The sequence below is a fragment of the Leptosomus discolor genome, unplaced genomic scaffold (assembly GCF_034619465.1).
Source record: "Leptosomus discolor isolate bLepDis1 unplaced genomic scaffold, bLepDis1.hap2 HAP2_SCAFFOLD_256, whole genome shotgun sequence".
Lineage (NCBI taxonomy): Eukaryota > Metazoa > Chordata > Aves > Leptosomiformes > Leptosomidae > Leptosomus > Leptosomus discolor.
Genome location: NW_028237933.1, coordinates 1 through 17620, shown reverse-complemented (window position 1 = coordinate 17620; position 17620 = coordinate 1). Strand labels below are relative to the sequence as shown.

Here is a 17620-nt window from a genome sequence, read left to right as displayed (position 1 = left end):
GTCCCCGTGTCCCCCCACTGTCCCCTTGTCCCTCACCGGTGCTTCCAGTAGGCATGTCCCCACGTCCCCCCAGTGTCCCCTGCCCCTCACCAGTGCTTCCAGTAGGCATGTCCCCACGTCCTCCCAGTGTCCCCCTGTCCCTCACCGGTGCTTCCAGTAGGCATGTCCCGTGTCCCCCCAGTGTCCCCCTGCCCCTCACCAGTGCTTCCAGTAGACATGTCCCTATGTCTCCCCAGTGTCCCCCTGTCCCTCACCGGTGCTATCCAGTAAGCATGTCCCCATGTCCCTCCCCAGTGCTTCCAGTAGGCATGTCCCCGTGTCCCCCCAGTGTCCCCCTGCCCCTCACCGGTGCTTCCAGTAGGCATGTCCCCACGTCCCCCCAGTGTCCCCCTGTCCCTCACCGGTGCTTCCAGTAGGCATGTCCCCACGTCCCCCCAGTGTCCCCCTGTCCCTCACCGGTGCTTCCAGTAGGCCAGCTTGTGGAGGTCGTAGTCGGGGATGGGCATCTCGTCCTCCTCCCAGGTGGCCTGGTCGTAGGGCAGGTCCCGCCACTTCACCAGGTAGTGGTACTGCCCCTTCCGGTCCACGCTGCGCGGCACGCCGTCACGCCCCGCCCCCGCACCGGGGACACCGGGGGGGCGACGGGCGTCGGGGGGGGCAATGGGTGTCATGGGGACAACGGGCACCCAAGGGACAATGGGCATCGTGGGGACAATGGGTGCCCAAGGGGCAATGGGCATCGTGGGGACAATGGGTGTCATGGGGACAATGGGCATCGTGGTGACAATGGGAACCCAGGGGAACGGGCAACCAAGGGACAATGGGGCATCGTGGGGACAATGGGTGTCATGGGGACAATGGGCATCGTGGGGACAACGGGCACCCGGGGGGCAATGAGCATCGTGGGGACAACGGGCACCCGTGGGGGACAATGGGAACCCGTGGGGACAACAGGTGGCCAAGAGGCAATGGGCATCGTGGGGGACAACGGGTGCCCAAGGGGCAACGGGCATCGTGGGGACAATGGGTGTCATGGGGACAATGGGTGTCATGGGGACAACGGGCACCCGGGGAGCAATGGGCACCCGGGGTGCAAACGGGCATCGTGGGGACAAGGGGCACCCGTGGGGACAATGGGAACCTGTGGGGACAACAGGTGACCAAGGGGCAATGGACATCGTGGGGACAATGGGTGTCATGGGGACAATGGGTGTCATGGGGACAATGGGCACCCGGGGGTGCAATGGGCATCGTGGGACAACGGGCACCCGGCGGGCAACGGGCATCGTGGGGACAATGGGTGTCATGGGGACAATGGGCATCGTGGGGACAACGGGCACCCGGGGGGCAATGAGCATCGTGGGGACAACGGGCACCCGTGGGGACAATGGGAACCCGTGGGGACAACAGGTGGCCAAGGGGCAATGGGCATCGTGGGGACAACAGGTGCCCAAGGGGCAACGGGCATCGTGGGGACAATGGGTGTCATGGGGACAATGGGTGTCATGGGGACAATGGGCACCCGGGGGTGCAATGGGCATCGTGGGGACAACGGGCACCGGGGGGCAACGGGCATCGTGGGGACAATGGGTGTCATGGGGACAATGGGCATCGTGGGGACAACGGGCACCCGTGGGGACAATGGGAACCCGTGGGGACAACAGGTGGCCAAGGGGCAATGGGCACCACGGGGGCAATGGGTGTCACGGGGACAACGGGCACCCGGGGGGCACTGGGCATCGTGGGGACAATGGGCATCGTGGGGACAACGGGCACCCGGGGGGACAATGGGAACCCAAGGGACAATGGGCATCGTGGGACAACGGGTGCCCAAGGGGCAACAGGCACCCAGGGACAATGGGCATCGTGGGGACAACGGGTGCCCAAGGGGCAACGGGCATCGTGGGGACAATGGGTGTCATGGGGACAATGGGCATCGTGGGGACAACGGGCACCCGGGGGGCACTGGGCATTGTGGGGACAATGGGTGCCCAAGGGGCACCACGGGGGCAATGGGCATGGTGGGGACAATGGGCACCCAGGGGTTAATGGGCATTGTGGGGACAACGGGCATCATGGGGACAACAGGCACCCGGGGGGACAATGGGAACCCAAGGGACAATGGGCATGGTGGGGACAATGGGTGTCATGGGGACAACGGGCACCCGGGGGGCACTGGGCATCGTGGGGACAACGGGTGCCCAAGGGGCAACAGGCAACCAAGGGACAACGGGCATCGTGGGGACAACGGGCACCCGGGGGGACAACGGGCACCATGGGGACAACGGGTGCCCAAGGGGCAACGGGCAACCAAGGGACAACGGGCATCGTGGGGACAACGGGCACCCAAAGAGCAACGGGCATCGTGGGGACAACAGGCACCCAGGGGGACAATGGGCATCATGGGACAACAGGCACCATGGGGGACAATGGGCACCACCAGGACACTGGCACCCAAGGGGACAACGGGCACCCAAGGGGCAACTGGCATCACGGGGACACCAGGCCCCCAGGGGGACAGAAGTACTGGAGGAGACACCGGGCACCGTGGGGACACCGGGCACCCAAGGGGACACTGGGCACGGTGGGGACACTGGGCACCCAAGGGGACACCGGGCACCCAGACACAGTTGGCATCGCAGGGACAACAGGCACGATGGGGACAACAGGCACCCGTGGGGACACAAGAGCACCACGGGTGACAGCAGGCACCCATGGGGACATGGGGACAGCCAGGGGCAACGCAGGGCCAGGCGGAGGTTGCCATGTGCCACCAGGGCGTGGGTGACAGCGGGGTGCGTGGAAGGGTCAACCCGCTGTCACCGGGAGGGGCTGGGGACACCCCAGCGCAGGGGTCCCCTGGGGACATGGGGACAGCTGGGGACAGGGACACACAAGCAAGACATGGGGTCACTTGGGGACAAGGACATACAGGACACAGGGTCACCTGGGGACACGGAGGGGACACGGGGTCACCTGGGGACAGGACAAGGGGTCACCGGGGGACAAGGACACACAGAGGGGACACGGGGTCACCTGGGGACACGGAGGGGACATGGGGTCACCTGGGGACAGGGACACACAGGACACAAGGGTCACCTGTGGACACTGAAGGGACATGGGGTCACCTGGGGACAGGGACACACAAAGGGGACACAGGGTCACCTGGGGACACGGAGGGGACATGGGGTCACCTGGGGACAGGACAAGGGGTCACCCGGGGACAAGACACACAGAGGGGACACGGGGTCACCTGGGGACACGGAGGGGGACATGGGGTCACCTGGGGACAGGGACACATAGACAGGACAAAGGGTCACCTGGGGACAAGGACACACAGAGGGGACATGGGGTCAGCTGGGGACATGGAGGGGACATGGGGTCACCTGGGGACAAGGACACACAGAGGGGACACGGGGTCACCTGGGGACAGGGAAGGGACATGGGGTCACTTGGGGACAGGGACACACAGGACACAGGGTCACCTGGGGACAACGGGGTCACGTGGGGACAGGGACACCCTGAAGGGCCATGGGGTCACCTGGGGACAGGGCCTGAACACTCCCAGTGGGGGAAGGGGGGGCACCCATGGGTGCTGGGGGTGTCCTTAGAGGACCCGAGGGTGCCCAGAGTGTCCCCACGGGTGCCAACGGTGTCCCAAACCCCTCCCAGACCCTCCTCCCCCCACCCACAGGTGCCACCCAGGTTCCCCCCAAACCGGGGGGGAGGCTGGGGGGGTCTCCCAGTGCCGGGTGGCACCCATGGGTGCTGGGGGTGTCCTTGGAGGACCCGAGGGTGCCCAGAGTGTCCCCACGGGTGCATCACTGTCCCCAAACCCCACCCAGACCCTCCCCCCCCCCCCCACCGGTGCCACCCAGGCTCTCCCAATCCAGGGGGGCTGGGGGGGGTCTCCCAGCACCGGGTGGCACCCATGGGTGCTGGGGGTGTCCCTTAGAGGACCCGAGGGTGCCCAGAGTGTCCCCACGGGTGCCAACGGTGTCCCCAAAACCCCACCCAGACCCTCCTCCCCCCACCCACAGGTGCCACCCAGGTTCCCCCCAACTGGGGGGAGGCTGGGGGGGTCTCCCAGCACCAGGTGGCACCCATGGGTGCTGGGGGTGTCCTTAGAGGACCCGAGGGTGCCCAAAGTGTCCCCACGGGTGCGTCACTGTCCCCAAACCCCACCCACCCACAGGTGCCACCCAGGTTCCCCCCAACTGGGGGGGAGGCTGGGGGGGTTCTCCAGCACCGGGTGGCACCCATGGGTGCTGGGGGTGTCCTTGGAGGACCCGAGGGTTGCCCAAAGTGTCCCCACGGGTGCCAATAGCGCCCCCAAACCCCCCCCGCCCTGATGCCACCCATCCCCCTCCCCATCCAGGGCAGGGAGGTGGGTGCCGGGTGCTGGGGGGGGAGGGGGGAAGGTGGGGGACCCCCCCACCCCCCCCCCCCCACCCCCCCCCCCCAAACTCGCCAGCCCCCACGGGTGCTCCCCCGTACCTGTGGTTGATGATGCGATGCACCGTCATCCACTCGGGCTTGATGCCGTAGCGGTAGAAGCGCTCCTCCATCCCCCCGAAAAGGGGGTCCCCCCTGCCCCCCGCTTCTCGCTTTTGGGGTCGTCGTCCCCGGAGCCGTAGTCGAGGGGGGCGGCTCGTCCATGTCGTTCTTCCGCTGGTAGTTGCGGTACATCACCAGGTGGAAGATCTCCAGCTGCGGGGAGCAGGAAATAGGGGGGGGGGGGACACCCCCAAATCAGTGGGGGGGAAGGGGGGGGGAAGAAACCCCCCCCCCCCGCCAAGCTCGTGGAAGCGGGAGGTGGGGAACGGGGGTGCTGCCCCCCCCCCCCCCCTCCTTTCACCCTGCCCTAGGGATTGGGGCATGGGGGGGGGGGGGGGGGGGATGGACAGCAGGGTGACCCTGAGGTGGGGGCAAAGTTGGGGAGCCCCCCCCCCCCCGCTCAGCTGGGGGTATTGGGGTGTCCTGAAGGCCAGGGACACCCCCCCCCACCCCCCCCACCCCGAGCTGGGGATATCGGGGTGATGCCAGTTGTAGGGACACCCCCCCCCCCCCCAGCTGGGGATACTGGGGTGTCCCCAGGCTTGAGGACACCCCAGCTGGGGATATTGGGGTGTCACCAGTCGCAGGGACCTCCCCACTGGGGATATTGGGGTGTCTGCAAGCCTGGGGACCCCCCCAGCTGGGGATATTGGGGTGTCACCAGTCGCAGGGACCTCCCAGCTGGGGATACTGGGGTGTCCTCAAGCCTGGGGACCCCCCCAGCTGGGGATATTGGGGTGTCACCAGTCCCAGGGACCTCCCAGCTGGGGATATTGGGGTGTCCTCAAGCCTGGGGACCCCCCCAGCTGGGGATATTGGGGTGTTCCCAGTGCCAGGGACCTCCCAGCTGGGGATATTGGGGTGTCACCAGTCCCAGGGACCTCCCAACTGGGGATTATTGGGGTGTCCTGAAGTTCAGGAACACCCCAGCTGGGGATATTGGGGTGTTCCCAGTGCCAGGGACCTCCCCACTGGGGATATTGGGGTGTCCTCAAGCCTGGGGACCCCCCAGCTGGGGATATTGGGGTGTCCCCTGTCCAGGGACCTCCCCACTGGGGATATTGGGGTGTCACCAGTCCCAAGGACCTCCCAACTGGGGATACTGGGGTGTCCGCAAGCCTGGGGACCCCCCAGCTGAGGATATCAGGGTGTCCTCAACCCCAGTGACCCCCTAGAACCCCCCAGCTGGGGATACTGGGGTGCCCTCAGCCCCACGCCCCCCCAGGCTGGGTGTATCAGGGGTCCCCCCAGTATCAGGGTCCCCCTGAGCTGGGTCTATCAAGACACCCCGATATTGGGGCCCCCCCCCCCCCCCCCCCCCCCGAATGGGAGATGGGGGCCCCCCCACTACCAGGCTCCTTCCCAATTTCAGGCCCCCCCTCCTCTAGGGGCAGATGGGCCCCCCCCCCCACTATCAGATCACCCCCCAGAGGCAGATGGGGTCCCCCCCAGTTCTCAGGCCCCCTCCCAGTATCAGTGCCCCCCCCAGGGGCAGATGGGGTCCCCCCACCTATCAGCCCCCCCCCCCCCAGTATCAGACCCCCCCCTCAGGGGCAGATGGGGTCCCCCCCCCAACATCAGGCCCCCTCCCAGTATCAGTGCCCCCCCCCACCAGGGGCAGATGGGGTCCCCCCCCCACCATCAGGCCCCCTCCCAGTATCAGTGCCCCCCCCCAAGGAGACAGATGGGGTCCCCCCCAGTTCTCAGGCCCCCTCCCAGTATCAGCGCCCCCCCCAGGGGCAGATGGGGTCCCCCCCACCTATCAGCCCCCCCCCCCAGGGGCAGATGGGGTCCCCCCCACCATCAGGCCCCCTCCCAGTATCAGTGCCCCCCCCCAAGGAGACAGATGGGGTCCCCCCCAGTTCTCAGGCCCCCTCCCAGTATCAGCGCCCCCCCCAGGGGCAGATGGGGTCCCCCCTACCTATCAGCCCCCCCCCCCCCAGTGTCAGACCCCCCCTCAGGGGCAGATGGGGTCCCCCCCACTATCAGCCCCCCCCCACTATCAGCCCCCCGCCAGGGCAGATGGGGTCCCCCCCAGTTCTCAGGCCCCCTCCCAGTATCAGCGACCCCCCCAGGGGCAGATGGGCCCCCCCCCTCAGTATCAGAGCCCCCCCCCCCCCAGGCCCCCCTCCAGTTTCAGGCCCCCTTCCCAAGGGATAGGTGGGGTGTCCCCCACGCCCCCAGCCTGGGGGGGGGGGTTTCGAGGGGGTTTCGGGGGGTTTCGGGGGGGTTTCGGGGGGGTTTCGGGGGGGCCCCCCCTCCATACCTGCAGCTCCTTGATCCAGGAGCAGTGCCAGTAGGAGAGCCCGACCCACTTGACGAAGAATTCCCGCTCGGAGCGGCCCCTGGAGCGCTGGGGGGGGCCCTCGGGGGGGGGAGCCCCGGGGGGGGCGGCCACGGGGGGGGGCGGCTCCCCCCACCGCCAGTACAGGATCTTCTGTACCCGCCCCTTCAGCACTGGGCACTGCGGGGGACACGGGGAGGGGGGACATAGCGGGGGGGGTTGGGGACATGGGGACGGCCACATGGGCACGGCCATCCCCCCCTCCCCCCCCCGAACACCCAGGGATGGGGGGGGACACACAACAGGGGGGGTTGGGGACATGGGGACAGTGACATGGGTACGGCCACCCCCCCCGAACAACCAGAGATGGGGGGGACACACAACAGGGGGGGTTGGGGACATGGGGACAGTGACATGGGTACAGCCACCCCCCCACCCAACACCCCAGAGACCCCAGGGATGGGGGGGGGACACACAACAGCGGGGTTGGGGACATGGGGACAGTGACATAGGCATGGTCACGCGCCCCCCCCCCCCCCCCAAACACCCCAGAGCACCTGGGGGACAACAGGGGGGTTGGGGACATGGGGACGGCCACATGGGCACGGCCATCCCCCCCCCCCCCCGAGCCCCCAGGGATGGGGGGGGGGACACACAACAGGGGGGGTTGGGGACATGGGGACAGTGACATGGGCACGGCCACCCCCCCCGAACAACCAGAGATGGGGGGGGGACACAACAGGGGGGGTTGGGGACATGGGGACAGTGACATGGGTACAGCCACCCCCCCACCCAACACCCCAGAGCCCCCAGGGATGGGGGGGGACACACAACAGGGGGGTTGGGGACATGGGGACAGTGACATGGGTACAGCCACCCCCCCACCCAACACCCCAGAGCCCCCAGGGATTGGGAGGACACACAACAGCGGGGTTGGGGACATGGGGACAGTGACATAGGCATGGTCACGCGCCCCCCCCCCCCCCCCAAACACCCCAGAGCACCTGGGGGACACAACAGGGGGGTTGGGGACATGGGGACGGCCACATGGGCACGGCCATCCCCCCCCCCCTGCCCCCCGAACACCCAGGGATGGGGGGGGACACACAACAGGGGGGGTTGGGGACATGGGGACAGTGACATGGGCATGGCCACCCCCCCACCCAACACCCCAGAGACCCCAGGGATGGGGGGGGGACACAACAGGGGGGGTTGGGGACATGGGGACAGTGACATGGGCATGGCCACCCCCCCACCCAACACCCCAGAGCCCCCAGGGATGGGGGGGGACACACAACAGGGGGGTTGGGGACATGGGGACAGTGACATGGGCATGGCCACCCCCCCCCCCAACACCCCAAGGGGTGGCTGTCCCCACTCTGTCCCCAAGGGGTGGGTGCAGCGGCCCTGGGCTGGCCCCATTGCTGAGGTTGTCCTTGTCCCATCCCCGTCCTGTCCCCACCAGCTCCCTTCTCCCATCCCCATCCCCATCCCCACCAGGTCCCTTGTCCCCACCAGGTCCTTGTCCCATCCCCATCCCTGTCCCCACCAGCTCCCTTCTCCCATCCCCATCCCCATCCCCACCAGGTCCCTTGTCCCATCCCTGTCCCATCCCCACCAGGTCCCTGTCCCATCCCCATCCCCATCCCCAACCCCACCAGGTCCCTGTCCCATCCCCACCAGTTCCTTGTCCCCATCCCCACCAGATCCTTTGTCCCATCCCCATCCCCACCAGGTCCCTTGTCCCCATCAGGTCCTTCTCCCATCCCCATCCCCATCCCCACCAGTTCCTTGTCCCCATCCCCACCAGATCTCTATCACCAACCCCATCCCCACCAGCTCCCTTCTCCCATCCCATCCCCACCAGGTCCCTTGTCCCCACCAGGTCCTTCTCCCACCCCCATCCCCATCCCCACCAGGTCCCTTGTCCCCATCAGGTCCTTCTCCCATCCCCATCCCCACCAGGTCCCCGTCCCCATCCCCACCAGGTCCTTGTCCCCATCCCCACCAGATCCTTTGTCCCATCCCTGTCCCCACCAGCTCCCTTCTCCCATCCCCATCCCCACCAGGTCCCCGTCCCCACCAGCTCCCTTCTCCCATCCCCATCCCCATCCCCACCAGGTCCCTGTCCCATCCCCACCAGTTCCTTGTCCCCATCCCACCAGATCCTTTGTCCTATCCCCGTCCCCATCAGGTCCCTTCTCCCATCCCCATCCCAATCCCCACCAGGTCCTTGTCCCCATCCCCACCAGGTCCCTTGTCCCCACCAGGTCCTTCTCCCATCCCCATCCCCACCAGATCCCTGTCACCATCCCCATCCCCATCAGGTCCTTCTCCCATCCCCACCAGGTCCCCATCCCCATCCCCACCAGGTCCCTTGTCCCCACCAGGTTCTTCTCCATCCCCATCCCCATCCCCACCAGGTCCCCGTCCCCATCCCCACCAGGTCCCCGTCCCCATCCCCACCAGGTCCCTTGTCCCCACCAGGCCCTTCTCCCACCCCCAACCCCATCCCCACCGGCTCCCTTGCCCCACCTCCCCACCATGTGGGGTGGGGGGGTGTGGGCTCCCCCGTGTGTGCGTGTCCCCCGCCCCCGCCGCCGTCCCCCCCGCCCCGTACCGTGCAGCGGGGACAGAGCCACTCGCCGTTGGGGACCTCGGGCAGGGGGGGGTTGAGGCAGTGGATGTGGTAGGAGGAGACGCAGGCGTCGCAGCAGAGCAGCTCCCCGCCGTCCTTGCACACCCGGCAGTACTCCATGTGGTCGTCCTCCTCCTCCTTCTCCCCCTCCTCCTCCTCCTCTTCCTCCTCCTCCTCCTCCTCCTTCGCTTCCCACTGCACCCCTTCCTTCTCCTGAGAGACACGCCCGCCCTCAGGCACACCGAAACGCCCCGGGGGAGACCCCCAAAACGGCACCCAGGGGCACCCAAAACCCTGAGTGACACCCGCCCTCAGGCACCCCAAACCACACCAGGGGAGACCCCCAAAACAGCACCCAGGGGCACCCAAAACCCTGAGTGACACCCGCCCTTAGGCACCCCAAATCTCCCCGGGGAGACCCCCAAAACGGCACCCAGGGACCCCCAAAACGGCACCCAGGGGCACCCAAAACCCTGAGTGACACCTGCCCTCAGGCACCCCAAATCTCCCCGGGAGAGACTCCCAAAACGGCACCCAGGGGCACCCAAAACGGCACCCAGGGACCCCCAAAACCCTGAGTGACACCTGCCCTCAGGCACCCCAAACCACACCAGGGAGACCCCCAAAACGGCACCCAGGGACCCCCAAAACCATGAGAGACACCCGCCCTCAGGCACACCGAACCGCCCCTGGGAGACCCCCAAAACAGCACCCAGGGACCCCCAAAACAGCACCCAAGGGCACCCAAAACCATGAGTGACACCTGCCCTCAGGCACCCAAACCACACCAGGGAGAACCCCAAAACGGCACCCAGGGACCCCCAAAACGGCACCCAGGGGCACCCAAAACCATGAGACACCCGCCCTCAGGCACCCCAAAACACACCAGGGAGACCCCCAAAACGGCACCCAGGGGCACCCAAAACCATGAGAGACACCGCCCTCAGGCACCCCAAACCACACCAGGGAGAACCCCAAAATGGCACCCAGGGACCCCCAAAACAGCACCCAGGGACCCCCAAAACCCTGAGTGACACCCGGCCTCAGGCACCCCAAACCACACCAGGGAGACCCCAAAACGGCACCCAGGACCCCCAAAACGGCACCCAGGGACACCCAAAATGGCACCCAGGGACCCCCAAAACGGCACCCAGGGACCCTGAAAACCCTGAGTGACACCTGCCCTCAGGCACCCCAAATCTCCCCGGGGGAGACCCCCAAAACGGCACCCAGGGACCCCCAAAACGGCACCCAGGGGCACCCAAAACCATGAGAGACACCCGCCCTCAGGCACCCCAAAACGGCACCCAGGGACCCCCAAAACGGCACCCAGGGGCACCCAAAACCCTGAGTGACACCCGCCCTCAGGCCCCCAAACCGCCCCGGGGAGACCCCCAAAACAGCACCCAGGGACCCCCAAAATGGCACCCAGGGACCCCCAAAACCCCCAGGGACCCCAAACTCCCCCCAGGATCCCCCTACGGACCCCCAAAGCCCCCAGGGACCCCTAACCCCCTCTACGGATCCCCACCCCCCCCCAGGGACCCCCAAACGGCCCCCAGGATGCCCCTAGGGACCCCTAAACCCCCCCTAGGGACCCCAAACCCTCCCCTAGGGACGCCTGAAACCCCCGAAACCCCCCCGAGGGACCCCCAAAACCCCCCAGGGACCCCTAACAGCTCCCTAGGAACCCTCAAAACCCCCCCTAGGGAGCCCTAACCCCTCCCTAGGGACCCCCAAACTCCCCCCAGGGACCCCCTAGGGACCCCTAAACCCCCCCTAGGGACCCCTGAAACCCCCCCTAGGGACCCCAGAACCCCCCCTAGGGACCCCAATCCCCCCCTAGAGACCCCAATCCCTCCCTAGGGACCCCCAAACCCCCCCAGGGACCCCCAAACTCCCCCCAGGATGTCCCTAGGGACCCCTAAACCCCCCCTAGGGACCCCCAAAACCCCCCTAGGGACCCATAAACCCCCCTAGGGACCCCTAAACCCCCCCTAGGGCCCCCCAACCCCCCCCCAGGGACCCCTGAAACCCCCCAGGGACCCCAAAACCCCCCTAGGGACCCCCAAAACCCCCCCTAGTGACCCCAAAACCCCCCTAGAGACCCCAATCCCCCCCTAGGGACCCCCAAAACCCCCCCTAGGGACCCTCAAAACCCCCCCTAGGGACCCCCAAACTCCCCCCAGGATGCCCCTAGGGACCCCTAAACCCCCCCTAGGGACCCCCGAAACCCCCCAGGGACCCCCAAAACCCCCTAGTGACCCCAAAACCCCCCCTAGGGACCCCCAAAACCCCCCCTAGTGACCCCAAAACCCCCCCTAGAGACCCCAATCCCCCCCTAGGGACCCCAAACTCCCCCCAGGATGCCCCTAGGGACCCCCAAAACCCCCCTAGAGACCCATAAACCCCCCTAGGGACCCCTAAACCCCCCCTAGGGCCGCCCAACCCCCCCCCAGGGACCCCCGAAACCCCCCTAGGGACCCCAAAGCCCCCCTAGTGACCCCAAAACCCCCCCTAGGGACCCCAAAACTCCCCCTAGGGACCCCCAAAACCCCCCTAGGGACCCCCGAAACCCCCAGAGACCCCCAAACCCCCCCCTAGTAACCCCAAAACCCCCCCCTAGTGACCCCAAAACCCCCCAGGGACCCCCAAAACCCCCCCTAGGGACCCCCAAAACCCCCCTAGTGACCCCAAAACCCCCCCTAGGGACCCCCAAAACCCCCCAGGGACCCCCCAAACCCCCCCTAGGGACTCCCAAAACCCCCCAGGGACCCCAAACCCCCCCCTAGGGACCCCCAACCCCCCCCAGGGACCCCCAAACTCCCCCCAGGATGTCCCTAGGGACCCCCAAAACCCCCCTAGAGACCCATAAACCCCCCTAGGGACCCCTAAACCCCCCTAGGGCCCCCCAACCCCCCCCCAGGGACCCCCAAAACCCCCCTAGGGACCCCGAAACTCCCCCTAGTGACCCAAACCCCCCCTAGGGACCCCTGAAACCCCCCTAGTGACCCCAAAACCCCCCCTAGGGCCCCCCCAGCCCGCCGCTCACGCAGTGGGGGCAGCTCCAGCGCCCCTCGGGGGCGCGGTCGAGCTCGGGGTCGAGGCAGACGAGGTGGTAGGCGCGGGGGCAGGTGTCGCAGAGGATGATCTCCCCGCCCTGCTGGCACACCTCGCAGTAGTCCTGGTGGTCTGTCTCGTAGCCATCGCCCTCCTCCTCCGGCCCCGGCCCTGTGGGGACGCCACGTACCGCCCGCTGCCACCCGGATTGACCGGGGGGGGGGGGTGGAACTGGGGGGTGCTGGGGACGGGGGGGAAGATGGGGCCTGAGGGGACACCGGGGATGGGGACACCCAGGGATGGGGACACCCAGGGGACAGGGGCACTGGGGGCACTGGAGATGGAGACACAGCAGGGGACTGGGGCACTGGGGATGGGGACAGAGGGGGGACTGGGGGGTGCTGGGGACAGGGGGAGATGGGGCCTGAGGGGACACGGGATGGGGACACCCGGGGATGGGGACAGCAGGGGACTGGGGCACTGGGGATGGGGACGGGGAGGGACTGGGGGGTGCTGGGGACGGGGGAGATGGGGCCTGAGGGGACACGGGGGATGGGGACACCCGGGGATGGGGATGGGACAGCAGGGGACTGGGGCACTGGGGGCACTGGGGATAGGGACAGCAGGGGACTGGGCACTGGGGATGGGGACAGCAGGGGACTGGGGCACTGGGGATGGGGACAACCAGGGACAGGGGCACTGGGGGCACCGGGGATAGGGACAGCAGGGGACTGGGGCACTGGGGATGGGGACACCCAGGGACAAGGGCACTGGGGTTGGGGACATGCAGGGATGGGGATGGGGACACCCAGGGACAGGGGCACTGGGGGCACTGGGGATGGGGACACCAGGGGACTGGGGCACTGGGGGCACTGGGGATGGGGACAGGGGGGCGACCGGGGGGTGCTGGGGACGGGGGGCGTTGCTGGGGACGGGGGGGGAAGATGGGACCTGAGGGGACACCGGGGATGGGGACACCCAAGGATGGGGACACCCAGGATGGGGACAGCAGGGACAGGGGCACTGGGGGCACTGGAGATGGGGACACAGCAGGGGACTGGGGCACTGGGGGCACTGGGGATGGGGACAACCAGGGACAGGGGCACTGGGGGCACCGGGGATGGGGACACCCAGGGAGAAGGGTGTTGGGGTTGGGGACACGCAGGGATGGGGATGGGGACACCCAGGGACAGGGGTACAGGGGGCACTGGGGATGGGGACAGCAGGGGACTGGGGCACTGGGGCACTGGGGATGGGGACAGCAGGGGACCGGGGCACTGGGGGCACTGGGGATGGAGACAACCAGGGACAGGGGCACTGGGGGCACTGGGGATGGGGACAGCAGGGGACTGGGCACTGGGGGCACTGGGGATGGGGACACCCAGGGAGAAGGGCATTGGGAATGGGGACAGGGGCACTGGGGACACTGGGGATGGGGACAGCAGGGAACAGGAGCACCGGGGATGGGGACAGGGGCGCTGGGAGCACTGGGGATGGGGACACCCAAGGACAGGGGTGCTGGGGATGGGGACAGGGGCACTAGGAGCACTGGGGACACTGGGGATGGGGACACCCAGGGATGGGGACACCCAGGGATGGGGACAGCAGGGGACTGGGGCACTAGGGGCACTGGGGATGGGGACAACCAGGGACAGGGGCACTGGGGTTGGGGACACGCAGGGATGGGGATGGGGACACCCAGGGACAGGGGCACTGGGGGCACTAGGGATAGGGACACGCAGGGACAGGGGCACTGGGGGCACTGGGGATGGGGACACCCAGGGACAGGGGCACTGGGGCACTGGGGATGGGGACAGCAGGGGACTGGGGCACTGGGGGCACTGGGATGGGGACACCCAGGGAGAAGGGCATTGGGAATGGGGACAGGGGCACTGGGGACACTGGGGATGGGGACAGCAGGGAACAGGAGCACCGGGGATGGCAGGGGCACTGGGAGCACTGGGGATGGGGACACCCAAGGACAGGGGTGCTGGGGATGGGGACAGGGGCACTAGGAGCACTGGGGACACTGGGGATGGGGACAGCAGGAGACAGGAGCACTGGGGATGGGGACAGGGACACTGGGGGCACTGGGGATGGGGACAACCAGGGACAGGGGCACTGGGGGCACTGGGGATGGGGACACCCAGGGACAGGGGCACTGGGGGCACCGGGATGGGGACAACCAGGGACCGGGGCACTGGGGGCACTGGGGATGGGGACACCCAGGGACAGGGGTGCTGGGGACGGGGACAGGGGGGTCACTAGGGACAGAGGTGCTGGGAGTAGGGACACGGGGACACCGGGATACCTGGAGACACCGGGGCCACCAAGCGCCCAGGAGAGACAGTGGGGACAGGGGAGGGGACACGGGGACACGGCTACACCCCTCGGAAGAAGCCAAGGGCTGGGGGACACCCCCACCCCCCCCCCACCCCCCCCTGCCCCGGGTGCCACCACTGACAGGGGCAAGAGACCGAGGACCTCGTTTCGGGGGGTCCCCAGGGGTTTGGGGACCCCGGGTGACAATTTGGGGACAGGGGAAAAGAGGGGGGTGGGGGGGGTGGGGGGTGTCTCACCGTGCGCGGGCGCCGTGCCCGTCCCCACGGGGCCGCGCTCCCGGCTGAGGCCGGCGCAGGGGCTGCAAGGAGAGAGTTTGGGGGGGCAGGGGGACACACGGGGGGGGGGGGGGGGGGGAGAGGGAGGGGGACAGGGGTGTCACCCGGCGTCCCCACCGCAGGGTCTGGGGGTGGGGAGGGGTGGGGGTGGCACCCAAGTGTGGGGGGGGTGGGGGGGGGGGGGGGGGGGGGGGAAATTTGGGGACACTCACCCTTCTTCTTCTTGCGGCCGGGACGTCCCCGCTTGAGCTTCTTGAGGCGGGTGGTGGGGTCGGGGCGGGGGGTGGCCCCCAGCCCCCCGGGGCTTTCGGCGTCCGACTCTTCCTCCGCCTCCCCCGCGTCCTCGCTCTGCCCGGGGGGGACACCGGGGTGACACCAGGGTCGGGGGGGGGGGGGGGGGGGACGGGGACACCCCCCCACCGGGGGGGGGGACACACAAGGAAACATTGAGGGGAGACCCGGGCGGGAGGGGGTGGGATGGGGGCACCACGGGGGTTGGGTGCCACCGCTTGGGGACACAGGGGGGACACACACAGGGAGGGGGGGGGGACACGACACCCCCAGGGTCCTACCGAGCTGCTCTTCTTGCGCTTGCCGCCCAGTACGCCCAGTTTGATCTTCAGGGGCGCCATCTTCCTCCCCTTCATCTTCCTCTTCAGCTCCGGCACCCGCGGGCTCTTGCTGCGCTTCTTGTGGCCGGGACCTGGGGGGGGGGGAGACGCAGGCATTTGGGACCCCCCCCCACCCCAAAAAATCCTCCTCCTAGGCACCCCCCCCCCAAAAACCCCTAAGGAAAACCCCCACCGCAAGGGACCCCCACACTGCCCCCCAGGATCACCCAAGGACCTCCCCCCCCCCCCTCCCTCCTCCACAAGGATCCCTAAAGCTTCCCCAGGGATCCCCCCAAACCCCCCCACCCCCCCCCAGGATCCCCCTAAGGACCCCCCCCCAAAACTCCCCCAGGGACCACTGAAGACCCCCCAGGGACCCTCAACCCACGAGGACCCAGGTGTCCGGGGACCCCCTCCTCAAACCCAGTGAGGACCCACATGTCTGGGGGTGACCCAGGTGTCTGGGGGTGACCCAGGTGTCCGGGGACCCCCTCCCTAAACCCAGCAAGGACCCAGGTTTTTGAGGGTGACCCAGGTGTCTGGGGGTGACCCAGGCTTTCAGGGGGGCACCCAGGCATCCGGGGACCCCCTCCCCAAACCCAGCAAGGACCCAGGTTTTTGGGGGTGACCCAGGTGTCTGGGGGGGCACCCAGGCGTCCGGGGACCCCCTCCCCAAACCCAGCAAGGACCCAGGTTTTTGGGGGGGGTGTGCCCTAGGTATCTGGGGGGGCACCCAAGCATCCAGACACCCCCTCTCCAAATCCTGCAAGGACCCACATGTCTGGGGGTGACCCAGGCTTTCAGGGGGGCACCCAGGTGTCCAGACACCCCCTCCCCAAACCCAGTGAGGACCCACATGTCTGGGGGTGACCCAGGTGTCTGGGGGTGACCCAGGTGTCCAGGGACCCCCTCCCCAAACCCAGCAAGGACCCAGGTTTTTGGGGGCGACCCAGGTGTCTGGGGGTGACCCACGTGTCCGGGGGGGCACCCAGGCGTCCAGGGACCCCCTCTCCAAACCCAGCAAGGACCCAGGTTTTTGGGGGTGACCCAGGTGTCTGGGGGTGACCCAGGCTTTCAGGGGGGCACCCAGGCATCCGGGGACCCCCTCCCCAAACCCAGCAAGGACCCAGGTTTTTGGGGGTGACCCAGGTGTCTGGGGGGGCACCCAGGTGTCCGGGGGGGCACCCAGGCGTCCGGGGACCCCCTCCCCAAACCAGCAAGGTCCCAGGCTTTTGGGGGGGGGTGTGCCCTAGGTATCTGGGGGGGCACCCAAGCATCCAGACACCCCCTCCCCAAACCAGCAAGGACCCAGGTTTTTGGGGGTGACCCAGGTGTCTGGGGGGGCACCCAGGTGTCCAGGGACCCCCTCCCCAAACCCAGCAAGGACCCAAATGTCTGGGGGTGACCCAGGCTTTCAGGGGGGCACCCAGGTGTCCAGACACCCCCTCCCCAAACCCAGCAAGGACCCAGGTTTTTGGGGGTGACCCAGGTGTCTGGGGGGGCACCCAGGTGTCCGGGGGGGGCACCCAGGCGTCCGGGGACCCCCTCCCCAAACCCAGCAAGGACCCAGGTTTTTGGGGATGACCCAGGTGTTGGGGGGGGCACCCAGGTGTCAGGGGGGCACCCAGGCATCCAGACACCCCCTCCCCAAACCCAGCAAGGACCCAGGTTTTTGGGGGCGACCCAGGTGTCGGGGGGGGGCACCCAGGTGTCAGGGGGGCACCCAGGCATCCAGACACCCCCTCCCCAAACCCAGCAAGGTCCCAGGCTTTTTGGGGGGGGGTGTGCCCTAGGTATCTGGGGGGGCACCCAGGCGTCCAGACACCCCCTCCCCAAATCCTGCAAGGACCCA

The 17620-nt window shown here is 68.2% G+C and overlaps 1 protein-coding gene across 1 annotated transcript in view; it reads right to left on the bottom strand.

The window, feature by feature from the left end:
- The window catches only part of LOC147412367 (ATP-dependent chromatin remodeler CHD3-like), a gene marked incomplete at both ends in the record, with an annotated part of 32174 nt that extends 16314 nt beyond the window's left edge, over positions 1 to 15860 (bottom strand). Inside the window, 10 exon segments of the mRNA XM_086481441.1 lie at positions 457 to 588; positions 4498 to 4591; positions 4594 to 4641; positions 4644 to 4710; positions 6824 to 7021; positions 9462 to 9692; positions 12532 to 12710; positions 15119 to 15180; positions 15366 to 15505; positions 15730 to 15860. Of these exon segments, the coding sequence (XP_086337567.1) occupies positions 457 to 588; positions 4498 to 4591; positions 4594 to 4641; positions 4644 to 4710; positions 6824 to 7021; positions 9462 to 9692; positions 12532 to 12710; positions 15119 to 15180; positions 15366 to 15505; positions 15730 to 15860 (1282 nt within the window).
- Positions 15861 to 17620: the final 1760 nt, after the last annotated feature.